The sequence below is a fragment of the Ambystoma mexicanum genome, chromosome 7p, assembly GCF_040938575.1.
Source record: "Ambystoma mexicanum isolate Mex_15411 chromosome 7p, UKY_AmexF1_1, whole genome shotgun sequence".
Classification (NCBI taxonomy): Eukaryota; Metazoa; Chordata; class Amphibia; order Caudata; family Ambystomatidae; genus Ambystoma; species Ambystoma mexicanum.
The window spans coordinates 29,348,481-29,375,509 of record NC_090939.1 but is presented as its reverse complement, the minus strand read 5'-3'; the positions used below and the strand labels follow the sequence as shown (position 1 = coordinate 29,375,509).

General features: G+C 51.4%; 1 protein-coding gene across 1 annotated transcript in view; it reads right to left on the bottom strand.

Annotated features, from left to right (window-relative positions):
* NHLH2 (nescient helix-loop-helix 2) overlaps positions 1-25,957 on the bottom strand; it is an 85,336-nt gene extending 59,379 nt beyond the window's left edge. The window contains exon 1 of the mRNA XM_069635695.1: positions 24,570-25,957. Within this exon, the coding sequence (XP_069491796.1) occupies positions 24,570-24,694 (125 nt within the window). The 5' untranslated portion in view covers positions 24,695-25,957. The remainder of the gene's footprint in view (positions 1-24,569) is intronic.
* Positions 25,958-27,029: the final 1,072 nt, after the last annotated feature.

Genomic DNA, 27,029 nt, shown 5'->3' with positions numbered 1-27,029 from the left:
ACCACAGTGAGGGGGCACCACAGTGAGGGGGAGACGGGAGAGCGCAGTGGCACCGGCCAATATTACCGCCGGCGTTACCGCTGCACAGGAGATCAGCACAGCCAACCCAAATGCGGACAGGCGTCCCCCCCAGCAATGGAGGGGGCCCTTGGGGAGGTCTAGGGGGTTACACAGGGGAGGCACCATGGGTAGGCCCAAGCACATGGGGCGGGGGCCAGCCTACAGCCCAGTCAGAGGGCGAAACCGTACCGGGTGGCCAAAGGCGTCAGTGGACCACAAACACATGTTTCTTTTTTAATTTGTTTATGGTTTGAACAAACCTTTACAAAAAGATCATGAAAAAAAATCTTATACTAGAACATCAGCATTCAATGACTCCAGATTTTTTACACAAAGTAAAATTTAAGAAGAAAAAAAAAAAGAAGAAAGAAAAAAAATTAAATGAAAAAACACAAGTATCAGTGGGCCCAGGGCGGGACAATGGGCTGCGGGATCTGGGAGCATCGGCCTAGGGCGTGGTCCTGAGATGAGCCAGCAGGTAAAGGGGGGCCCGATAACCGGTGCCTATCTCCCGGCGCAGGACACACTTGCACAGGGACTAGTAGCAGGGAACTTGAGAGGCGCAGGGCCGGGCATCCCCCCCTTTACAGGGCCGGGTGGACTGGCACAAAACATGGGGAATACGGGCACAGCAGCGAATGGGGTTGGCACAGGTGTTTCCGGCGACAGGCACTTCCCTAGGTGATGTGAGTGCACCGGTGGCCCCCATCAAGAACCCTTCGGGTATGCTAACATGGCACACATCGCTGGAACTAAAGGACACGTTTGTTGATATATTCTCGTTGTTAAACTCTTCTGTATCTGAGGAGGAAAGGGGTGCTAAGAGTGAGGGGGCGGAGGGGGAGGCCCAAATACCCAAATCAATCGCCAACTGGACAACAGGTTTCGCAATATGTGCTCCAGTGATGGTTGAAAAATTCCCAGAATGACATGAAAGGTTATGGTCATTCTTACATTTGGTGCTCTCAATGCACCGGGAATGTACCATGGCCCAGTTATGATGAGAGGTTCAGAGCCTCAAAGACCGGCGGTGTGCAGCTCGATGGGGGAACCAGGGCACTGGACCTCTGGGCCAGTTGCACCATGGTCCGCCAGCAGGGAGGGAGGACGCAAGGGGCCTGGTCACATGGGGGCTGGACGCCAAAGGGGGATGAAAAGGGCACGTGCTGGGCATACAACACCAAGACATGTACAAGAGCAATATGCAAATGCAAACATGCATGTTCTTTCTGTGGGTTGCCAGCCCCCCCCCCCCCAGCAAGGGTGCAATAGGGGAGCCTAAGATAGGGAACAGCCCCTCGCTGCAGGCCCCCTCCCTCTTTTGTTTGCCCGCCAGTAGGAATTGTGACCAAAAATAGGAGGGAAAGTTCAGGAGGATTCATTCCCTGAAGGGACATCTGTAAACGACGCAATCAACGAGGACGCATGCTCAGTTACGTATGCGACGTCTGACGCGCTCAGCCGATTGCGGGTGCCTGGGAAGGGGGCTCTGCTGGCAAAGGCCGACATAGAATCAGCTTTTGGGCCACTACCCATTCACCCCGAGGACTACCGGCTACTGGGCTTTCAGGCAGGGGGAACATTCGACTGTGATAAATGCATGCCACTGGGGCGCCCAATAGCATGTAGACATGCAGTTCCTTCCTAGAATGGGTCCCAAAATGGCAATGGAAAGGGGCTAGAGTGGTCTATTACTTGGACGATCTCTTGTTTTTGGGCCCACATGGGACAACCCAGTGCTGGGACACCCTCCTGCAAACATCACAGAGAATAGCGGAACAACTGGGGGTCTCACTGGCACAGGAAAAAACAGAGGGCCCATTCACCACAATCACATTCTTGGGGATCAAAATGGACTCAGTGTAGGCGGTATGTCACCTACCAGCAGGCAAGGTGGCAGAGTTTAGGGAGTCTGCATTGATAGGCCTACAGGCAAGGAGAGTGCCTGGTAGGGCAACTAAACTTTACGCTCAGGATCTTCCCGATGGGGCACCCCTTTTCACGTGCCATTGCAGGAGCTCACCGGAAAACATCACCACACAGGACTGTCCGCCTCCATCAAGGGGGACCTCAAAGCCTGGGACAACTTCCTGACGGGTTACAATGGGATTCAAGTGAGGCCGGACTAGGCCCCCCAATGAAGGGATCGGACTTTACACTGATGCAGCAGCAGGTAGGGTGGGCTTTGGGGCCATATGGGGAATCAAGTGGTGTGGCCAGCGGTGGTCAGGAACATGGTTAGACAGTGGTCGACTAGGAACGTCACATTTCTGGAGCTATTCCCCATCGCAGTAGCCTTAGCAATACGGGGCAACGTCCTCCGGGGTAAGCATGTGGTTTCCTGGTCTGACAGCATGTCCGTGATGATGGCAATAAACAATCCAGGGACATCTTGCCCCCTGGTACCTAGAATGCTGAAACATTTGGTATTGGGGTGCTTAAAAGGGGCAGTGCTGTTTCAATCAAAGCATGTTCCGGGGGTGCTCATTAACGCTGCTAATGCATTCTCTCTTGCAGGGATTCTGGAGATGGTTGCCCCAGGAAGAGATAAAGATGACCCCATTCCACAACAATCTCTGGAGTTTTGGGGCCCCGACTTGGCACACCTGGTGGCCGGGGGCATTGGCTAAGAAGACAAAGACAGCATATAAGCATTCCAGGAATACAGGGAATTTTCCGGGAAAGAGGGAGGGGCGATCTGTTCCACCGTGACACCTTAATACTTTCCTGGGGCATTTGTATGACTCAGGGGCTTCAGCGGGGATGGTGAAAGTGAGAATGGCAGCCATTAGGTTTGTAGCAGGCATACACGGAGTGGCCAGCCCAAGTGGCGATTTCATGATAAAGAAAGCACTGGCAGGCTGGAGCAGGCTAAGGGTCAGGAAGGTGGATTCAAGGCGTCCCCTCGACCCGCAGGAACGGGAACTGATGGTATGGGCGTTGGGAGGAATTTGCGGGGTTGCACACGAGGCGTCATCCTTTAGGGCCTTCTTTGTCACAGCCTTCTCCGGGGCACTGAGGCTGGGGAAATACTGGGGCCACCTGGACGACACGTCAGGAGGGATAGCCCAGTCCGACGTCCAGTTACGGGGAGTAAACTTGGTGCAAATTGGTGTAAGCATTGGTGCTTACAATGCTAAGCGGGAGACACCCCCACAACTCCCGACTCCCGTTACAGCACCCAAGGAGAGCGGGGGACACCCCTGCTCTGCTTGAGTGCAGTAATTGGAGTCAGTATTTTGGGTGTCCCCAAAGTCGCAGTGACTGCCCGGGCACAGTAGTAGAGGTGACATTTTGGTACGACTCCACCTTTGTGTGCTTTCCTGAGCACGACTACACGCACCCTTCAAACAGTGCATGGGGTCCCCCACACACAGGCCTGCATTTCGCTGACCCTGCACCGTGCCCCCCATAACCGGATCCGACACCCCAACAACAGTCTCAGTATAAATGCCTCCCTTAGGGAAAGCTCTGTCCCGGCGAGTATCAAACAGGCCTGGATCTCCCCATTGATAAAAATGTCTACCTTGGATGCATATGTGCCTGGGAACTATCGGCCAATAACTAATGTCCCTTTTCTACTCAAGATTCTGGATAAAATAGTCCAACAACAAACTGAAGAGTTCTCATGTCAATTCCACATTTTAGGACATAAATAATCTGGCTTCCGCAGTGCACACAGTACAGAGTCTACTCTCTCAGACCTCAAATCTAACCTCTTAACCATCTTTGATAAGGGGGCACAGCTCTGTTGGTGCTGCTGGATCAGTCTGCTGGGTTTGATCTTGTTGATCACACCATCCTCATGGATAGACTGCGTAGTACAGCGCACTTCTCAGCTGAGGCGGCACGCTGGGTACATTCATTCTTATCTGAGCGCAAGGCCAGAGTTTTCATCCAAGACGTTTGAGCAGAGGAGTTTCTCGTTTCCTGTGGGGTGCCCCAGGCGTCCTGCATGTCTCCTACTCTATTTAATATCTTCACGCGCCCGTTATTTGATCAATACGATGCCGCGGGTATAGTTTATGCAGACTATGCTGGTGACATGCAGTGCCTTGTGCCACTGTCTGGGGATTACGATGTTGACTCCTCTTCCCTCAATAGCACTTCCAGACTGATCCAAAAGTGGATGCTGGCGAATAAACTAGCTCTAAACGACACCATGACAGAACTTTTGGTGGTCAGTACTGGGCCCCAAATTAGAACTCTAGGGCAAGAATAGGAGCAATTTGCTGTTGATGGCTGTCTGATTAAAACGCAGCCCAAAGTGAAAACATTGGGTGTTCCCCTTGATCAGAACCTGACAATCGGGGCTCAGGCAAATAGCCTGGTGGCGGGCAGCTCATATCACTTGAAGTTGCTCGCACAAGTACAGCCGTTCTTCAATGTCAACAACTGTGCTATGGTGGCACGCGCCATCACAGGATCAAGACTCGACGATTGTGCCAGCCTCCTGTTACGCATCACCAATGGGAATCTATCTCAGCTCCAGCTTATCGAGAACAATGCAGTGTGCATAGCTGAAGGTCTACTCAGAACAGACCATGTTTCTGCTGCTCGTAGATCCTTGCCTTGGCTCCCCGTGAGCAAGTGCATTTTGTTTCGGGTCCATTGCATCTCCCATCATTGCGTCTATGGGCAAGGTCCTGAATATTTGGCTAAACATCTCTCTTGGCTTCCGCCCCATAGAGCCCTCCGGTCTAACAACACTTGCCTGCTGGTTACCCAATGTGGTAAATTGTCCCGTGTTGCTTGTGAGTCTTTTCCACGTGCAGCCCCGGTACTGTGGAATGCCCTTCCACCTGATTTGTGAGCATGTCCGCCATTTCCGGACTTTGAAAGGAAATTGACAACGGGGCTGTTCTGCTGACCTACTTCACATGCCCCAATATCCATGGTCTCTGTCTAGCTCCATCTATTTCTCTTGAGTGTGCGATTGTCAGGTTTTAACGCCCCTATGCCTGCATGCTTTCATATCACGCTATATAAATAAATTAAATTAAAAATATGAAAACATGCGTATGAAAAATCGGAACTCTGTTAAAATCTCAAATAATCTGTGTGCGAACTCCGGTAAACCATCCCTGCACTCCCCTACACTGCCTATGCGCACCCCTAAGTTGGATCGGAACCCCGGTTGCGTACCCACACCCCAAAATCTGACATGCAAACCTACTTCTGCACTGCCATTCCTATGTGCAAGTGTTCTCACGCTTGCCTTTGCGTGGCGGATAGTATGAAGGACTTGCATGGACATTTCCTGGCTGAGAGGTTGCGCGGTCGAATACATGAAGATGTCCTGTGCTGCGCAATTGTGGGCGTGTGAGGGGCTGACTGCAAGCTGTCTCTCGGAATGCCCACTTTTTCTCAAGTTCTTCCCCATTTCTGGTGTTCCGCCCATTTCCCAGCCCTCTGTGCAAGCCACGCCCACACTCTGCATGGAGTCTCGCGCAAGGTTCTAGATGCCTCACAGAGAAGTGCCGAGGTTGTGTGAACACCACGCAAGTCCCGGAAAAGTACAATGCATTTGATTCCATGAATCGACAAATGTGGATCTGCGCGCAGTTTGTCGCACAAGTACCCTTTCTGCATGCACAAATAATTCCATAAATCAGGCCCTTACTATTTAAGAACTTCATGGCATTAGTACGCACTACATGAGCTGCGGGGAGTACCCCCGGCTGGTTTGATGAAGGTCCTGTTGGAGCTGTGGGTGGACCAAGTGGTCATTGATTTACCCCTCCCGGGGGGACACTGAGGCTGGTAAGGACACTGGGGAGTGCATGGCCTGCTTCTCACTGGGTGGCTTCAGGCTGGTGGGGGTTGAACAGAGAGGTGGCCAAAGAGGGTCTGGGGCCAGGAGGCGCAAGGTGTCAGACAAGAGAAGGGTGCCTCCTGGGATCACCCCCCAACATAGGGTATGGCTGGGATGTCCACAGCGACACATGGGGGAATCTCACTGCGGTACAGCGCCCAGAGGGGTGGAGTTAGCAGTCACCCCTGGACCGCTTGTCTCTCAGAGAAACTACTGTGAAAACATGTATATAATTTGATATGTAACTGTGATGACTATGCATTTTACCTTTTAAGGCTCACGTTTATACTTTAGATATGTTAAATTAAACGTGGCGTATCTTTCCAAAGAGATGTGTCTGTCTTGTTTCTTCAGCTGTCCGTTCTGCCTCCCGGCCGAGCCCACGACAGCTTGGCCGCGGCGATGTTGCAAGACCATCACTGTGGCAAGGAACGGGTGCGAGGCAACATATCAAGGTGAAGGGCTTGAACCTTTGCAATTCCCTTCTGATCAACATTCGGATCATTCTAAATTCAGACTTAAACGACGTCTGTGTTAGTCGGGTTAAGCCTTGCTGTGCTATGATATGATATGATAGCAGGCCCGGCTCCAGCAGGGGGGCCAGGCCCTGCCAGAGCTGGCCCCTGGCCCCCCCTAGAAAGGGGGCCATGTCAGTGGTGTTATACACCACTGGTAACCGAGGGAGTGGGGGTGGATGTTGCTCTTAACATTCAGCAGTAACCTCAGAGACATCATTCTGAGAGGCTGAATTGCAGGAGGCCTGGCCAGGATTTGTTTTCTTGCCCTACACAATGATTTATGACCCACAGCCATAAAAGTATAACTGACCAAGGAGATGGAGGGCCAGTCACATCTCTAGGTGAGGTAGCACTTACTCAAGCAGGCTGCCTACAACTATTTCCTCAAGCCTAAAATCACAATCCTGGTTTCTGTAATTTAAAGTATGTTTATTTGTTGTGGGAATACAGTGGTTTTTCACATTATGCTTAATAAAATGGTTAACTATATCAAGCAATACATGACAGGTAAAGTTCCTTGAACACAGATTTCTGCAGAAGGTGCGTCAACTGACTGGGGGCCCTTACAAATTACATTCAAAGTATATATTCTGCTGTAGTAAATACTTGAGTACAAGTGAAAAGATAAGGTTGGTAGTAACAAAAATTTAATTCTGGAGGGGAGAGTTTAGTAAAATCAAAAAGTGATAAATGCAAGGCTTTGAATTAAACATTACCACTACCGTTGCTTTGCGCAACATTCCATTCCATTATTCTGTAGCATGTTTGTGCGATTAGAGAAGGGGCCAAGCTATTAGAAAATTAATTTTGGTGCTGCCACCAAAAGGTGCAGTTCATTCTCAATTGCTAGGCCGTGTTCCATCTGCACTGGAACACAAGCAACCATATGAATGTTTAGGCCTGGGGTCTAGCAGTGTGGGAAGGGCTTCTGACATTAGTGACAGGGCCAAGGCTGATATGCAAACAATGGTATGAAAGGCTGGCCAGAGCAATGACGGTGGTTCTAATTGATTCAGAGACTTTTTACCTGGTAGTTACAACAAGAACGTATGCTGTGGAACACAATTAGGATGGCAATAAAATGTGAGGAGAAACACCATCCTATGGGGATGTCTGGTCATTTACCCACCTAACGACTAGCCATGGCTATGTCAATGCCTCACTATCAAAACCTAACCTTTTTAGAACTCTTTGAGCAAGGTCTATCACAAAGTAACACCAAACATGTTGCTGTATAGGGCCTGCCAGTGTTATATCTAGTATTCATTTGAGTGTTTAATTACTTAATTTCCTCTGTAAATGAACTCCTGGTGTAGTAAAATTCTCTTAATGTGTGTCTTCAGCCAGGTGATTTTATAAGCAATATATTTGTCAATGCCTCTGTGATTGCACTGAAGTCATGTCTTAAACAAGCAATCACAAATCTAGCAGTGTTGGCTTGTGTATCTGTATTAGCAGACATTTGCCAGGCAATGCCATCATATGCCCAGTTACTGGCAACATTTTCCAGCTATTCCCATTTTACGTCCAGGTGGTACCCTTATGGCAGTGCCTGGCAAATGCGTAGCCATGCCTAATGAAAAGCCCAAGCGGTTGTGTATATGCCCCCAGATGTGGGTGTCTTGCTTGCTACTCCTAGGGAATCAAGCTGCACCTCACTGAGCTGGTCCAACAGGGCCCTACCTGAAAATGATAAGGCTAGGTTGGCAAGCATTGACCAGTTTCAGATCTTCACATGCATACTTACCATGGGGCCCCGACCTAAATAGAATGCATCTTTGTTTGGAAGCCTCGTCTACTCTGACAGAACGTTTCATGATTCAAACTGATAAGTACTGACTTGATAACCTCATTCTCTTTGAGTAACTTTACAGAGTTTGCATGCAAACAGGATATGTCATGTGTGTTGTGGGATTTGTTTGGAAAATATGATGTAAATCCTGGGTGCTGGGTGTTTAGGCAGTGCGGGAAATGAAACATGAACACTCGTAAAATAACAAAAAATAAGAGCATTTCCCATAATGTTGCGGGCAAAGTATAAAAGGGGTACATCTTTTATAACTAAAAAGCTGTATTTAAATATTTTCTAAAGAGTGCAATCAGAGGTGGATTTAACATTTGGACAAGGGTTAAACAACAATGCCCCCCTACTGCTCTACTCTCCCCCCTCTACCAGTGAGATCCTATCTTTTTAACGTGTCTCAGAGGAAGATTATTTACAACAGGAAGTGATTAGAGATGCGAAAAGGTAAAAAGGCAGTGACCATTGCAGTGGCAGCTTAAAGAAAATATATATAGGGTTTTAAGAAGCTATTTAAGTGTGATTGTTGGGTGATTAGTAAGTAAGGGGGTACAGAACAAGCTGTGTGAAACAATAACTTTGTCATGCACTTATGATGCACTTGCGCATTCTCAATGTCACTGGGCCTAGTAAGATCGTTGTTTTTGTTCTCCCTTGTTACCCTCCCTTGCTTTGTCACGCTCTAAAACACTTGTGTACAAGCGATACAAATAAAATAACAACATCAATGCATTTCATTTCACTTTGTGTCTGTATGAGATTTTTTGTAAGTTCTCATTAATTGCTATGCTGGAGCTTGTAGGCTCACATTCAGGATGGGGAAAATGAAGCTGCAGAAATAGGGGATCATTTTCCAGGTCAAGCGGAGTGAAATAAGTCGCCCTAAATGCGCGTAGATCCACTTTTTATGAGTTGCAGGATTTTGTATGATTTGACATGTGAAGTTGGAGAGCAGATCGGACTTAACAAGGTCCCCCGCTAAATCCGATTGGTATTCCACCAGCATGTCTTTTTACATTTGTCGGAAAACTAATATATTTCTATGGGACCTGCCTGACCTTTACACCTGGAAAAAGAGGGCAGAGTCCAAAGGGATCCATTGTGGATGCCTCCCACAATCGTTAATTGTGGAAGTGATTTACAATTTTCCAGACACTTAGTGGTAAAGAGCAAAGGCGATTTTCGCCTGTTTTACACTCTTTACTTTTTGAGTACTTTGAGGAAACAATTAAAATTAATGAATGGCCCCTTTTTGCAAAAAAGTGCAACCAGGAGAATTCTGATCTGTGCAATTTAGGATTCAAAACAAAATGCCCCCCTTAATATTTCCAGCACCATGTTTCTCCAATAATAAATACATTGTCAGGTTTGTTTATCATGTGCTTGTGCATTTTTAAAGTAATCTGTATGCAATTTAGTATTATTGCAGGTATTCAAGGCCAAACTTCAACACATACTTGTACCAACTTGAGCTCATAATATGTGTGGTCCAGTATATAAATTTCAGGCCAGGCTCAAATTATGGCTTCACCCCTTGACCAAAGTGTGTGATCCTGGCATATTTTGTAACTTCACTATGCCTTAACTGTTAAAATGAGGTGCCCCTAGAAGTGATTCAGTTCACATTATAAGTTATTCCAGAAAGCCTCACTCTTGGTTTAATAGATGAACAGCACAGGGATTAGGACACACACACACACACACACGCACACATCTAACTTTGAAAATATCCAGGCCACATTTATTGGACACAATTGTGTCATTCAATAGCAAATCCAAGTAAACACATCAAACAAAGAGCCATCATGGACGATTCCATATTATAACCAGTATGTACCAGACAATGACAGGGGCACGCCCCACCAGGAGCGATACGAGGAGGTCACAAACGCCTCATCCAGCCCTGTCTGCCTCCTGATACAGCACTTGCAGCCCTAGCACTCCCTTGCACTCTCAACTCAATGAAAATGTGCTGCAAAAAATGCAACAAAAAATAACATTTTGTGTTTAAAATGTAATTTTGGACATGACCCATTGATGGGAGACATTCAGAATGGGACTACTGTAGGGGTTCATTTGGAAAGGAGGGATGGGGAGGCTGCGGAATGGGTGGGTGAAGGGAGGATTGCACACATGTGTATGATATTGGAGGATATGTTGTTGTGCTCGAAATGTTCTTAAGATCAACAAGACTTCCTGTATTGATTGGACATGGTATGGTCTGTTCTTGAATTTAAAGAAGTTTTTTAAAAAAAGTAATTTTGTAGGAAACAAAATCTCCTATTCCTTGTTTCAATATTCTGGGTGGGGGCGGGGTGTCTATCTTTCACAACAAGATGGAGGGAGCACAAGCATCTCCTCCGGGGCCTGCTGGGAGTAGCTACAGTTCCCAGGAAGGTATTTTTGGCCCGACACCATCTGAGATGGTGCAAAGACTGGGGTCCTCTCTGCTCAGCCCTCTCAGAGGAGGAGACATCACCCTCAATTCTCCCAACCCAGTCCAGGAAAGGCATGCTGGGTTCTGGGGTGAATAGGTGGCAGGGGAGGTAAATGGGAATGGTGGTTAGGGCAGCTGAAGGAAGGTGACTGGACGGTGGAAGGTGAAGGAGGATCAGATATAACAGAAAGGGGAGATCAGATGGGAAGGGAAGATCAGTAGATTGATGTTGCAACACTATTTTCCTTGCTTCTCTTTTGTACTGTTTTTTTATAGCGGGGTGCAAATGTATTTTTGCAGATCTGGGAAGACTTTTTTTCTGGATCACGGTTTTGGGAAATCTGGATCAACGCCAGCACTTTGTTTAGGGTACTCCTAGACCCATGCCCAATGGAATGTGGGCCCCCCTGATCACAACCCTGGCCCACCCAGATGAAAATTCCTGGAGCCGGGCCTGTATGAATACCCAGAGCTTTCTAAGCGTGGGCCCGGGAATCAAACCTGTGTTGCTCTGTGTTGTCTTACTTCAAAGTCGAGCACGTTGCTCCTGAGCTATCCTCCCGAAATGGGGTGACATTGCTTAAAATGTTGGGGGGACATGGCATCTAAATGAAAGGGGCCCAGCCAAATAATGATCTATAATTAGCGATGGGCTCATGCTTCCTGTGCCCCCCCCCCCAGTGGATCACTTGCTGATGCCTGGCCTTCTGCCCTGTCTTCATTTTTAGAGGCACGTTCTGCATTTTGTCGGGACCTTCTACTCCTGCCACGGGTTGTGGTATTCTCCTGTGGGCTGGCATGTACCCCCTTTGATGCATTTTGTGTTGTGTGATCTCTGTATACGCACAACGAATACAAGGTCTAGGATAGGCCCGAAACGTTCCCTCTGACTCTAACCAATCAGAATGGCTTTCTTTCAAGTAGCCAATGAAACTGAGTGTAACTGAAGAGCAGTGCATTTTATGCGAAGACTGTACACAGCAGGAGTTACGGTGATGGCTTAAGTCTTGAATGGAAATGTGTGGGGTTTAGGCTCCCAGATTCCTTCCCTGCGCTTTTAATCAAAAAAGTTGAATCATCAAACGATCAAAGAGCGACCATATCTCACCCTCTTGCTGAACGCTCAGAAGACAGTCCATGTAGCATTTGTGCAATTTTCACAAGAAAAACAATAGGTATCTTTTCAACGTCATTGAAAGACACAGGTGTTCGTGTTTCAATGGCAGTGCGTGAAAAGCAAAGTGACACCCTTGTGACATTTTCACCAGCGTTTGTGGTGAGGTAAGAAGGGGGGTCTGCCTGGGCCCCCTAGTACAGGACCCCCACCGGCGGCAGGGCCTCATAGTACACCCCCCCGCCCCACCAGAGGCAGGACCCCATGGTACACGCCCCCACAAGAGGCAAGCATTGCCTGGGCCCCCTACACGCCCCCCACCAGAGGCAGGCCCCTATAGTACACGCCCCCCACCAGAGGCGGGACCCCGTAGTACACGCCCCCCACCAGAGGCAAACTCTACTAAATATCTATTGCCTGGGCCCCCTACACGCCCCCCACCAGAGGCAGGCCCCTAGAGTACACGCCCCCCACCAGAGGCAAGCTCTACTAAATATCTATTGCCTGGGCCCCCTACACGCCCCCCACCAGAGGCAGGACCCCATAGTACATGCCCCCACCAGAGGCAGGCCCCCATAGTACACACCCCCCCCCGCCCCACCAGAGGCATGACCCCATAGTACACGCCCCCACAAGAGGCAGGCTCTACTAAATATCTATTGCCTGGGCCCCCTACACGCCCCCCACCAGAGGCAGGCCCCTATAGTACACGCCCCCACCAGAGGCAAGCTCTACTAAATATCTATTGCCTGGGCCCCCTACACGCCCCCCACCAGAGGCAGGACCCCATAGTACACGCCCCCAGCAGAGGCAAACTCTACTAAATATTGCTACTGACTGTTGAGCGGGTACTTCTGCGCCATCTCCCTCCCTGTTACATCACCGGGGCCTGCTTAGTCTCCAGCTCTGCATTTGCTCCCACACTTTATTAGCCACGTGCCCGCCTCCGGCCTTATTTCATTTGATTTCTGGTTCTTGCGCCCTGGCATGCGCTGGAGGGCAGCCGTGCCCATTTGTCACCCACTTTGCACACTGGTGTGGCAGGCGGGCACTCATGCACGCTTTGTTTAAGTTCGGGCTGGCCAAGGCATGGTCCAGCACACGTCTGATTGGCTCCGCCAAGGAAACGCAATTAGTCTGCACGACCCACATGGGCTCCTGTTAATATCTCCCCCCTGTTCCCCAATCCCCGTGCAACCTCCATTTCTCTCGTGTTCGCCATGTTTTACCCGCCCCTACCAGAGGATGCTTGGACTGCCCCTTCCAGAGTCACTAGATGTACCCCTGCCCGTCCCGATTGCCTGGTAAAGTCCCTCCTTCCTGGGCGCAAACTGGCTCCACGCCACCAGAGTCAACTCTGACCCAGGCCCCGGGCCGCATAAAATGCGGAACGATAGAGGGTCTGGGAGTTTAGGCGCGGGGTGGGGGGAAAACGACGCAAAAGCGTAGGGAGGGGCGTCCGAATGGCGCCACAAGAAACAAAGGCCCAGGAAGGGCAGGAAGCAGCACCTGGGTAGGTGCGAAATATAACAACAGGAGGTCAGGGGGTAACCCGGCCGCCCCCAGGAAGGAACGAAAGGCCGGGGGGTATAAGTAAGCCTGGAGAAGGAGAGGCGGTACAAACCAGGTAAGAGCTCACCTCTCTCGGGTGGGCTCTTGGTACCTGCAGAAGGGGAAGGAAAAACGTTTGCTCTTGCGGGCTCACGCGCTTTCGACCCTTCTACAAGCGGAGCTCTCGCGGGTGCACGCATTTTATACAGCGTTCGTCGCTTGGGACTAACGCGGCAACCGAGACATCACCGGAGCGAGCGAGAGGGAGAGTCATTGCAGTTGCCAGAACCGGCAGAATTCAGACGAGAAAGATGGCGGATGGGAGAGCGAAGAGGGCCCGAGAATTCTCAGATTGGGCAAAAAAAGCAGAGAAAGAGTATGGAGCCCAATGGGTGCTGGAAGTAATGCAAAAAGAAGAAAGGGCGAAGGCAGCATCACCTCTACTGTTCATCGAACACAGCAGCAGTGAGGGCGAGGAAGAAGTGCCACAAGGACAGAAGAGGGGGAGAACGGAGACGGGGAGAACGGAGGAGGAGACGGAGACGATGGGCAAGAAAAAGAGAAAAGATAAAAAGAAAGGTACTGTGAATAATAATGTTGGGAATAAAATAGTAAAGATGTTAAAAAATTGCGTCACGGTTTCGGGTAAGTCGCCCAGAACCAACGGCAGGAAGAGCAGACGGGGGAAGAAAAGCAAAGAAGAATGGTTGGGAAATTCGTCAGAGGGATCCAGCAGTGAAGATGAAGAAAGGGATCATCTAAAAGCTTGGGTAAAGTGGAAAGGAGTGGTGAGCAAGGAAAAGCGGAGTGGTGTAGGGGGGGCAGGGATAGCACCCAAAGAGGCCCCAGTCCCAACCCCACAGGGGGCACCAGTTGAGCCCAAGGAAGTTCCGGTCCCGACACCGCAAGGGACACCAGTAGTCCCAGTGCCACAATGAGCGCCAATTGTAGCGACGCTGCAAAGCACTACGGTAGGCCCAAACATAGGGGCGGGGGCAACAACAACGGCGGTAACGGTAGAGAACGGGGCACCGCTCATGACGAAGTATGGCAGGCCAACCATGGGTAAAGATGCACAGGGCAGGTCAATGAAAGCGATGGCTTGGTACATAAATGACAAAGTAAAGGGAAAGATTTGGAGAAAGGAGTTGATCGATATATTTACATTATTAGATTGTCAAAAGAGGGGGATGAATGTAGCACTGGAGGACATGAAAGAGGATGAAAAGAGTTTACTCAGAAAGGGGCCAGTAGTTAGGAACTTCGATAATTGGATGTCGGCCTTTACCATAATGTCGACAATCATATTACAGAAATTCCCGGAGGATGGGGTAGCGTTAGTTGCTTACCAACAGAGGGTGCTGAAGGTCCACGCAGCGTTTGGGGGGGACGCATGGCTAGAGTACGACCACGAGTTCCGAAAGGAGAGGGACTGCTTCCCGGACATGGGCTGGGACGAAGAAAATTTCAACCTCTACATCTTTAATGTGCTGAAAGAAAAATGGGATTCCAAGGAGCGGAATACAGGGGGGCAGCAGAGAAGGCAGTACTGGCAGAGCGATTACAAGACAGATTACAGATCTAGTAACCGAAGATACGACTCCAGCTTCGACAGATACAGAGAACGGAGTTTTCGGAACGGAAATTTCGGGCCACAGAGAGGATGGCAGAGCAGCCATCCCGTTTCAGCCAGCAGCACTTTACATTCTGGGACTTGCAGTTTTCATTATGCATGCGGGCTATCCAGAGGGATGTGCCACGTGTCACTGCTCGGGAAGACAGGCCTGGTGTGTCATGATTCCCATGGAAGTGGTCGCCTGGCAGCTGTGCCCCTGCAGCTCCTTCTCTGGTGTCTGCTGGTGGCTTTGGTGCCCTCTGCCGCCGTGTTCTCTCGCCCTGCACGGCGTGAGAGTGCCCGCTGAGGCACTTTAACTCACGGGTGCCAGAGCAGTGCCCCCGCCCCCCCCCCCCCCCCGCACAGGGCTGTTATCCAACGCTGACGATAGAGCGCTTTACAATCGTACCCACTTCAAATGATAAAGGACACCTTTCAATTCTGGAGCATTTTCCTTTTTATTATCTTAAAATCGTGTTTCCTTTTTTTCTCGCTTTATTCCGATTTTATTTGCTCTTTTTATTTGATTTTTAGAATAATAGCCAGCTTCTATGCACCTAAAAACTTTACGCAGAAAGTTGCGAATGCGCGTTGGCCGCCAAGGCGCTATAATCCATGATCCTGTCTATGCGTGTGGGGGGTGGGGGGAAGTCTGCCGCAGCGATGCTAGTACATATACGCCTCGCTCCTTCGAGTTCTCTCTGTGTGTCGGGGTTCTCATGCCCCCACCCTTTCCCCCAATCCCTACCCTGCCCGCATGGTCCCTTTGATGGCATGAAAATGGGCGCTCTGGCCCCCTGTGCTTCTAAGCGCTTTCCCTCCCTCACTTCTCCTTTAATAGGTCGACACCTACTTGCAACACTTTAAAGAGTCCCTTTGAGGCCCACGGAAGCTCGGCCAGTAACTTACGATCCGGGCACTTTTAGAGTGTCGTCACCCCCGACCTCCGACCACCCCCCCCCCCCCCCCCAAGCCGGTCCACGCGGAAAATGCACAGACCGCTTCGCCCGCCTGGATGTTGCGCTTCGCCCGCCTGGATGTCGCCCGCCTGGATCTTGCGCTTCGCCCGCCTGGATGTCGCCCGCCTGGATCTTGCGCTTCGCCCGCCTGGATGTCGCCCGCCTGGATGTTGCGCTTCGCCCGCCTGGATGTCGCCCGCCTGGATGTTGCGCTTCGCCCGCCTGGATGTCGCCCGCCTGGATGTTGCGCTTCGCCCGCCTGGATGTCGCCCGCCTGGATGTTGCGCTTCGCCCGCCTAGAAGTTAAAGCAGCGGAGGCGGCCGGGATCCCAGAGGAGTTCCTCCAGGTGTGTGCACCTAGAGGACCAGGCAGCAGACAGTGGAGTGCGACGCGGCAATCCTTGCGTGCGGCTACTAGGCGCTAGATTCCCGTCCGGCTCACTTGCATTCATGTGTACGGCAGAGTGGAGGGACGGTCATAGCTCAGGATTCTGCCGCCGCTTCCTATGCTCCGTGCAAACACTACAGCATTTGCGCCTGCCTGGATTCTCATGCTGTGGACTGCCAGGTAGCCTGCCTGTTTCTACGCCAGGCAAACTCCATACGACTCCTTTGCAATCACCACCTGCCATGCGTACATGGCAAGGTGGGTTTACTTCATTTGCCAGGCGGAGTGCAAAAGGGTGGCGTACCAACGTGTACGCCGTCTTTTTAGCCTCTCCTTTTGCACTTGGTCCTGCAAATGAGGAAACTAAGGCGGCGTGGAGCTGTGCACGTGAAAGCGTAAATGTAACAGGAACTAGAATATGACCCAATGGATTCACGTACATGCCATCTGCAATGCGTGCATCTGGCGGGCGGAATTCACAATTCATTGAATGAACGGAGATTCTGCACGGAAGCCGCGAGATGCTCGTGTTTGCCTGCATATTTATCATCCATTCACAAAATCAATCAAAATTGCGCACAGCAGTCTGCTTGTGCATGTATAGAGTGCATATAAGCGGTCCTCCCTGTGAACAGTAGGGCGTGATCAATAGTACTCTCTTATGCACTGGGGAATCTGCACTGTGGTATCTGCAGAGTGGAGTCTGCACAGGGGAATCTGCACTGTGGTATCTGCAGAGTGGAGTCTGCACAGGGGAATCTGCAGAGTGGAATCTGCAGAGTGGAGTCTGCCTGTGCATGTACAGAGTGCATATAAGCGGTCCTCCCTGTGAACAGTAGGGCGTGATCAATAGTACTCTCTTATGCACTGGGGAATCTGCACTGTGGTATCTGCAGAGTGGAGTCTGCACAGGGGAATCTGCAGAGTGGAATCTGCAGAGTGGAGTCTGCCTGTGCATGTACAGAGTGCATATAAGCGGTCCTCCCTGTGAACAGTAGGGCATGATCAATAGTACTCTCTTATGCACTGGGGAATCTGCACTGTGGTATCTGCAGAGTGGAGTCTGCACAGGGGAATCTGCAGAGTGGAATCTGCAGAGTGGAGTCTGCCTGTGCATGTACAGAGTGCATATAAGCGGTCCTCCCTGTGAACAGTAGGGCGTGATCAATAGTACTCTCTTATGCACTGGGGAATCTGCACTGTGGTATCTGCAGAGTGGAGTCTGCACAGGGGAATCTGCAGAGTGGAATCTGCAGAGTGGAGTCTGCCTGTGCATGTACAGAGTGCATATAAGCGGTCCTCTCTGTGAACAGTAGGGCGTGATCAATAGTACTCTCTTATGCACTGGGGAATCTGCACTGTGGTATCTGCAGAGTGGAGTCTGCACAGGGGAATCTGCAGAGTGGAATCTGCAGAGTGGAGTCTGCCTGTGCATGTACAGAGTGCATATAAGCGGTCCTCTCTGTGAACAGTAGGGCGTGATCAATAGTACTCTCTTATGCACTGGGGAATCTGCACTGTGGTATCTGCAGAGTGGAGTCTGCACAGGGGAATCTGCACAGTGGAGTCTGCCTGTGCATGTACAGAGTGCACATAAGCGGTCCTCTCTGTGAACAGTAGGGCGTGATCAATAGTACTCTCTTATGCACTGGGGAATCTGCACTGTGGTATCTGCAGAGTGGAGTCTGCACAGGGGAATCTGCAGAGTGGAATCTGCAGAGTGGAGTCTGCTTGTGCATGTACAGAGTGCATATAAGCGGTCCTCTCTGTGAACAGTAGGGCGTGATCAATAGTACTCTCTTATGCACTGGGGAATCTGCACTGTGGTATCTGCAGAGTGGAGTCTGCACAGGGGAATCTGCACAGTGGAGTCTGCCTGTGCATGTACAGAGTGCATATAAGCGGTCCTCCCTGTGAACAGTAGGGCGTGATCAATAGTACTCTCTTATGCACTGGGGAATCTGCACTGTGGTATCTGCAGAGTGGAGTCTGCACAGGGGAATCTGCAGAGTGGAATCTGCAGAGTGGAATCTGCCCAGGGGAATCTGCACAGGGGAATCTGCACAGGAGAATCTGCACAGTGGAATCTGCACAGTGGAGTCTGCACAGGGGAATCTGCACAGTGGAGTCTGCACAGTGGAATCTGCAGAGTGGAATCCCCACAGAGGAATCTGCACAGTGGAATCTGCACAGTGAAATCTGTACAGTGGAATCTGCACAGTGCAATCTGCACAGTGGAGTCTGCACAGTGGAGTCTGCACAGTGGAGTCTGCACAGTGGAATCTGCCGCTCACTGTGGCGCAGCTGTTTTTGCATTTCTGAAGGGTCTCCGCTGCCTTTTGGAGTTGCTTTGTGATTGGTCCGCTGTGCCTTGTTGCACAGCCTGAGCAAATAGAGCCAATCTATGGCCCTTCTTAACAGAGCGTTTTCCAATGGGTTTTGCCATTATAAAACGCTTCTGTGAGTTAGGCCCTTAGTGTTTTCTGTTAAACGTTTTGGATTCTATGTATTCGCCTGTGTTGTGGGTCCTGCAGGCACGTGGCGTGTCTCCTTCCCTCGGGAAACGTCCCAGCTCCATCGAGAAACAGCCGCAACGATTGCAGAAAAGACAAAGCAGAAGCCCATAACCCTGCAGCAATCTTCCCTCCTGCTCACAATAGAAACAGAAAACATACTATTAGAAAAAAGCCTGGTGATGACGATATCTTCTCTCCGATTGGACAATATTATTTCAAGCCATTAAGAAGCACCTCTTTTTCCCCCGAACCCACAGAAGTGTTGCTTGTCCGGACTGAAGTTATATGTGAGCTCTGCGGGGGGGGGGGGGAGCAGCTGCCAAATGCTTGCGTGCATCTTTTTCCTTTTTCAGGGAGGGGGTGAAAGAAGAACATGAAAGCGAGAGAGAGAGAGAGAGGGGGAGAGAGAGGGAGAGAGAGAGAGAGAGAGAGAGAGAGAGAGAGAGGGGGAGGAAGACAGAGGGACAGAGAAAGATAGAGAGAGAGGGACAGAGAGATAGAAATAGAGGGGGGTCGAGAAAGATAGAGAGATAGAAAGAGAGAGAGAACAGGGAGCGAGAGGTAGGGAGAGAAACAGAGAGAGAGAGAGAAACAGAGAGACAGAGGGAGACGGGGAGATAGAGGGGGAGAGAGGGAGACAGAGAGAGAGATAGACAGAGAGAAAGAGAGAGAGAGAGAGAGAGAGAGAGAGAGAGAGAGAGTAGGGAGAGGGAGACGGGGAGATGGAGAGGGGAAGAGGAGAGAGAGAGAGAGAGAGAGAGAGAGAGAGAGGGAGAGGGAACGGGGAGATAGAGAGGGGAAGAGGAGAGAGGGCAGTGAGAGATATAGACAGAGAGAGAGAGAGAGGGGGGGGCACATGGTACCCACCCTGTCTGAGTCTCAAGTTGCCCAGCATGTTTTTGCTTTAAATGAGAGCAATTATTCCTCATTGGGGTTTGCATGGAAAATGCAACATGTGGGCACCCACCCTGTCCCCCCAAACCGAAAGGAGGACTATACTTCCCCCCCAGGTAACTTCTCGAAACATTCTAAAAAAAAAAATCCCTCAGGTGTGTTTTAGGAAAAGTTTTGTGCACAGTGCCGTTAATTAGCGCCAAGGTCATTAGCACCTGAACAAGTATTCCTCCCCCCGGAAAGGGGGGGGGGTCACTTAACCAAAAATACTGAACCACCAGCACTGACTCTGTAATGTGCCCATCGTTCCAGCATTCTATCTGTCTATCCCTCTCTCTATCTCCCTATCTCCCTGTCTCTCTATCTCTATCCCCCTCTGTATCCATCACTCCATCTCTCTATATCTCTGTCCGTCTCTATCCCTCTATCGATCTCTCTATCTATTTTATACTCTCGCGCTAGAGATGAGCCTAACGCAACCCCCCCATTAATAATTTATGGAATGGGAAGAGGCCCTTGTGCAGCTGTGCCCCCCCCCCCCCCACCACCATTGGGGGGTTTCCCGTTTAGCGCGCGAGGCAGCCTGGGCCCGGCGATGCCTTTAATTGGCAGCGGGAAAGACGAGGTCAGAAGCGGCTGATTCCCCTGGTGGGGCGGGGGGGGGGGGCTCCATATGGCAGCGCCCCTCCCTCCCTGCCAGGGCCTGAAACAAAGGAAGAGCGGCCCGGCGCGCCTGGACACGCCCTGGGCAGGCTGGGAAAATATAGGACAATACCCCCGCTCCCCCTCCCCCCCACAGGCGCTGCAAATATGCCACGAGGCCCCGAAAATATGGCGCTGAACCCCCAGAGCAGCTGTGCAATATGGAGTGAGTAGGGGGGGCAACCCCCCGAGAACGGGCAGTAAAGAAGCCGAACAGCAACGCGGGAGAGACAATAGCCTGGCCTAAAAATAGCCCGTAAACAGGCGCGCTCCCGCGGGAGGCGCTACATGCCGGGAAGGGAGCCGAGCGCGGAGGAGGCGCTAATTGCACGGAGAGGGGGGGGGGGGGTATATACACCCTCCAACACACCAACTTCAGACCATGGCACTGCCCCCCACCCCCTCTCTCTCGGGGCCAGATCTGTCCTGGAAAAGGGGGCGCGTTTCCCTCTTTCGCTTCTTTAAAGTTTCCCAAGAAGAGGCCGCCGAGCTTCTGGGCGGAGACTGCACAGATCTGCATAGCGCCAAGTGGCGGCCTCTATCCGCGCAACGGGTTGCAAGTTACACGCTGACTAGTTACTTTGCCTCTTTCCCTTTAAGTCTGCAGTGACAAGGCTCGCGCGGGCAGCTACCAGCCACATAGGACATCGCACATACATGAGCTTCACCGTCATACGTGTGTCTGCCTTTGCATATGGACATGCAGGATGGCTGAGCTCGGGGTGCAACACATGACTGGAGACGGAGCAAGTCCCCCAAATGCATGGACGCTGGGCCGTACCTTGACCCAGGAACCGGATTTCCACAGACACACCTGTGGGCAATCGGTGGGGGCTGCATTAAACTGCCTTTCTACTTGATTTGCAAAGCGAGGAATGAAAGTATTGATCTAGAGACAAGGAGCTATAATATTGGAATAATTACACGCGAGTGGCTCATTTTGAGCTTTATGGGAGCATCAGGCATAGCTGGGGGGTAACGCCCAACTTTCTGTTTCTTCCTGACTCCATCCCATGCCTGGCTCTTTCTATTGCTAATGTGGGTCTCCGCTGATCGATCTGTCTATCTGGAAACATAGGATAGATGGCTAGAAAGAAACATACAGCTATATATTTATATATTTATATATATATTGAAAAAACCAGAGGAGAGGGGACGGACCGCACTCTCCGTGGACCCAATGAGGTCCTACAATCCCAAAAGGGAAGAGAACCCAAACATATAGAGCTCACACGATAAGAGTAGGAAGTTATTTTAATAGTAGAAGACTGCACAATATATATCTATATATATATATATATATATAGAGAGAGAGAGAGAATAGATACGTACCACCCCAAGGTAGACAGATAGAAAGACAGAAAATGAGCCACATAGAAGGGTAGGTGGCTAGCTAGACCCACGAGTAAGTGGATGCATGCATATATAGAAGGAGAGCATGTCACATCGAATGATAGATAATATATAGATAGCTAGATGGCTGGGAAGATGGATGGATGGGTGGGTGGGTGGATGGATGGATGGATGGCTGGCTGGGAAGATGGATGGATGGATGGATGGATGGATGGCTGGGAAGATGGATGGATGGATGGGTGGATGGGTGGATGGATGGATGGGTGGGTGGGTGGATGGATGGATGGATGGATGGGTGGGTGGGTGGATGGGTGGGTGGATGGATGGATGGATGGATGGGTGGGTGGGTGGATGGATGGATGGGTGGGTGGGTGGGTGGGTGGGTGGATGGGTGGGTGGGTGGATGGATGGATGGATGGATGGATGGATGGATGGATGGGTGGGTGGGTGGGTATGGGTGGATGGATGGATGGATGGATGGGTGGGTGGGTGGGTGGATGGATGGATGGATGGGTGGGTGGGTGGGTGGATGTATGGATGGATGGATGGGTGGGTGGGTGCACAGGTGGATGGATGGGTAATTTGCAGTGAGGGGGTGCCAGAGTTTCTGTCTCGCCCCTTGGGCCTCTTGCGTCACCCGGAGAAGGGAACATGGGGCGCTGTTTTGCTCTGTTCCTGAAGCGGGGCTTCTCCTGGTTATGAGACATGGGAACTGGGGGGACACGGGAGGGGGTGTCCTCAACTCAGCCCCAACACCTCCCCAATTAGCCCGATGGATCTGGGCAGACGATGCGCAACTCCCGGGGAGGGGACAGGCTTGTGTTACAGCCCCCTCCCCTGCCTCCCCCCACATGTTTATAATAATAATAATAATTGAAGCGACGCTAGATCGCGGCCCCACCCCCGGGACGAGAGAGCGAGGGGGGGGCGTTGACGGCAGCAGGAGCGCGTATGCTCGAGGGCAGCCGGGGGACGTGAATTCCCAGCCGGTGGGGTCGGGCTACACCCCCCCACCCCCTCCCCAGTAAATCAAGACGGGGGTGGGTGGGGGGACAACCCTTCAGGGCAGATGTCAACCAAGTGCAGATGGGCCGCTTTCGCTTGCCCCCCCCCCCCAGCGGCTCGCACCCCTTGCCCCCTCCGCCCCCCACGCGCGTCACTTCCCCGCGAGCTGCCAACGCGTCGCTCTCAGTGCGAATGCGCTCACCCGACCAGAGAGCAAAAGTGCCGAGGCCCCGCGGGATAACAACCCCCGGGCCAGGGCTAACAACAACACTAACAGTAATGACAGCCATAGCAACATGCCGGGGAAGAGAGCTCAGCGGGTTGAGCGCTCGCTGCTGCGATCTGAGCGTGATCTGCAGGGCAAGGCCAACTCAGCCTTTCATCCTTCCGAGGTCGATAAATGAGTAGCAATTTCGGTTGAGTGATCTTGTATGTAAATATGTGCTCTGTACAGCGCTTTGGATCAAGGCGCTATATAAATAACACATCATTATCCTTAATAACGAGAACATCATTATAATGCTCCCTGCTGCTATTGTCACGCAGGACAGAATGCGGCACAATGCAGAGTTCAACGAAACTTCCTAAATATATGGGTATCATCGCAAAATCATTCTTTCAATATTTGCTAACATGCTTCCAAGCCCCCTTCAGGGGTGCATGTAGTTTCAGCAGAGTAGTGCGTTATTATCACACGTTATCACACGTAACTTATCACACGTTATGCTAAGGGTGTTAGGCTACTGGGATTGTATGGGCTGTAACACGAAACATGGTCATTTTGGGAACTCCTAATGCATAAGGTCATGTGCACAGGTGTGATGCTACTTTCCTTGGGGGTTGCACGTCCCTGAGCCCCAAATATAAGGTCGAAAATAAAATAGCGCTTTAGCTCAAGTCACCCTCGACTGGTCGCACGTGATTAATTCGTCCACATTTTTACGGTGGGTGTTGTTTACTTTGCCTCTTTGATAAAGTACAGCAAGGCAGCCCCCCGCCCCGAGACCCCTTTCCCACTCGGGCAATGAAGAGCAAGTTTAATTTAGGGCGACTCTGAGAATTAATGTAAAGCCTGTCTCTGCGCAACCGATGCGACCACCCGCATTTTACATGCGCTGCCCTTCCTGGGAGAAGCGCAGGTGCCCACCCGCATTTCCACCCGCATTTTACATGCGCACACGCATTTCCACCCGCTTTTTACATGCGCTGCCTTTCCTGGGAGAAGCGCGGGTGCCCACCCGCATTTCCACCCGCTTTTTATATGCGCTGCCCTTCCTGGGAGAAGCGCAAGTGCCCACCCGCATTTTACATGCGCACAGGCATTTCCACCCGCATTTTACATCCGCTGCCCTTCCTGGGAGAAGCGCAGACGGCCATTCGCATTTTATAAGCTACAGTTTTCGTTCGTTTTATTTTTTAAAGAACGCTAATGAATTTAGGATTTTTCAGCGCTATAAAACGGTTTGTTTCCTGTAAATTACTGTACAAATCATTTTTGTACAAAGGTGTAAACGAATGAACTGAAAAATAACAGTCACTGCCTGTCTCCTCGCTTTATTTAAAAGGTTATTCTCTGTGCCTTTAAAGAGCCCTGTTGAATATTTTCTTAACTTTGAGCAAGTTTTTACTGACCCCTTTTTTGTTCTTTTTCTAAATTAAAAAATTAAAAAATAATAATAATTATATATATATATATATATATATATATATATATATATATATATATATATATATATATATATATATATATATATATATATATATATATATATAAATGAACCTTAAATTAAGGCAGACGCCACATAAATGCGCAATGTCCGCGGACAGTTCGAGGCACTCACCTGGCGGGGATTGTTCCGAAGAACACGTCCGAGTTTCCGTCGAGGCCCCTGGAAGGCGGCAAGAGGAGGGCGAAGGGGTTCTCGGGGTTACTGTGCCGACATGCAGGGCTGGGCACGGCTACCATGGGCCTCGCTCAGGGGCCTCGCGCCCCTTGCCGGAAGCACGAGGGGAGCCGGACTCGTGTGCAGGTGTTAGCGGAGTCTATGCTCTTCCCCGAATCGTTGTGAGATCAGCACCCCACTTATGTCGTCGTAATGTCGGGGTACGTATTCGCATCGTCACAGTCGCATCGCCACGGCGTGTCCTTAGGTCGCTGTGTAGTCGATACGTCCACTTGTGTCCCTTTAGAGATGGCACTTTTCCGGGCACTGTGCTTTCTTGAATCTTTTTAGTTTCCCTTGAAGAAGTGTGCAGTCGATATTTTCACGTCGAGATGTTGTGAGAGCGGTATAGTTTATTGCGTCCTGATGACAGCGATGTTTTTCCTTGCGCCGTCGGTGATTCGGGGAGTTGTGGCCCTTTGCAACTTTGGCCCCGGTAGAGCCCCCTCGGTTACCGTCGATGACGGCAGCGCATCGGGGAGAGGGGGGTAGCGAAGAGGACGCGGGCGTTAAGATCTATGAGAGGCCCGGCAGGTCCGGGCTAAGGTCCGCGCGAGTCCGCCCTCCCAGCGCCCCCGGGCTGGGCTGGGCCTGCTCATCCAGGGGCTGAGAGCGAAGACAGAGGGCGGATGCTGGGGTGCAGCGGGTGAGGGCGGATGCCGGGGTGCAGCGGTGAGGGCGGGATGCCGGGGTGCAGCAGGTGAGGGCGGGATGCCGGGGCGCAGCGGGCGATGGAGAGAGGATGCTGGGGTGCAGCAGGTGAGGGCGGGATGCTGGGGTGCAGCAGGTGAGGGCGGGATGCCGGGGCGCAGCGGGCGATGGAGAGAGGATGCTGGGGTCCAGCGGAGGTGCCAGGATGCTGCGTCGCTCCCCTGGGCAGCTCGCTGCCGTGCCACTCCCTCCACCTGTGCACGCTCCCCAAGCTGCTGATGTGGGGGTGTGGCGCCTCTCAGAGCGCAGGCGAGGCTCTGGACCCCCACTCGAAGGCGCTGCTGCTGCTGCTGGTCTGCCTCGCCATCCTCGGACGGCCCCCGGGTACCAATGGACGTCCTCGGAGGTGGAGGGGAGATAGCGCGCTCTGGAGGAGGGGGCGGGAGGCCCCCAGGGAGAGGCTTCGGCGGGGAAGGCGATTGGCTGGCGGGATGGGCCGCCTCGGCTAATTCGAGCTGACATCTGTCACCGGGTGGGGGTTTTCACAGCCCGGACCTCCCCGAGGAGCCAAATTCCCCTCCGAGCCAGGGCCACAGCCGTGCCCGTCCCGCGCAGGCGGGTGGAGGGGGGGCAGCGAGCTGGGCACAGCTGTGCCCCAGCTAGGGCGAGGCATGCGCAGGCCACAGGCATGGAAGACTGCCAGAGGGCGGTCTAGTGGGCACAGGTGTGCGAGATGTGGGGCACTCGGGTAGGCCCGTACACTGACGCCTGGCACAGGAGCGCTGTCACAAAGTGGTCTTATGTCCTGGGCACGTGGGCACAATTTTACAGGAGATGGCGTTCATACAGAGCACAGGGGCAGTGGGTTGCAGGGCACATGGACACATTAAAACAGGGTACTTGGGCACAATGCGAAGAGAGGTGGGTGATACAGAGCGCAAAGGCATTATGTTACAGTGCCCATGGGCACATTGATACAGGGTACCTGGGCACAATGCTAAGAGAGGTGGGTCATACGAGAACAGAGGCATTATGTTACAGTGTCCATGGGCACATTGATACACGGTACCTGGGCACATTGCTAAGAGAGGTGGGTCATACGAGAACAGAGGCATTATGTTACAGGACCCATGGGCACATTGATACAGGGTACCAGGGCACAATGCTAAGAGAGGTGGGTCATACGAGAACAGAGGCATTATGTTACAGTGTCCATGGGCACATTGATACAGGGTACCTGGGCACAATGCTAAGAGAGGTGGGTCATACGAGAACAGAGGCATTATGTTACAGTGTCCATGGGCACATTGATACAGGGTACCTGGGCACAATGTTAAGGGAGGTGGGTGATACAGAGCGCAGAGGCATTATGTTACATTGCATGGGCACATTGATACAGGGTACCTGGGCACAATGCTAAGAGAGGTGGGTCATTCGAGAACAGAGGCATTATGTTACAGTGTCCATGGGCACATTGATACAGGGTACCTGGGCACAATGCTAAGAGAGGTGGGTCATACGAGAGCACAGGCATTGTGTTACAGTGTCCATGGGCACATTGATACAGGGTACCTGGGCACAATGCTAAGAGAGGTGGGTCATACGAGAACAGAGGCATTATGTTACAGTGTCCATGGGCACATTGATACAGGGTACCTGGGCACAATGTTAAGGGAGGTGGGTGATACAGAGCGCAGAGGCATTATG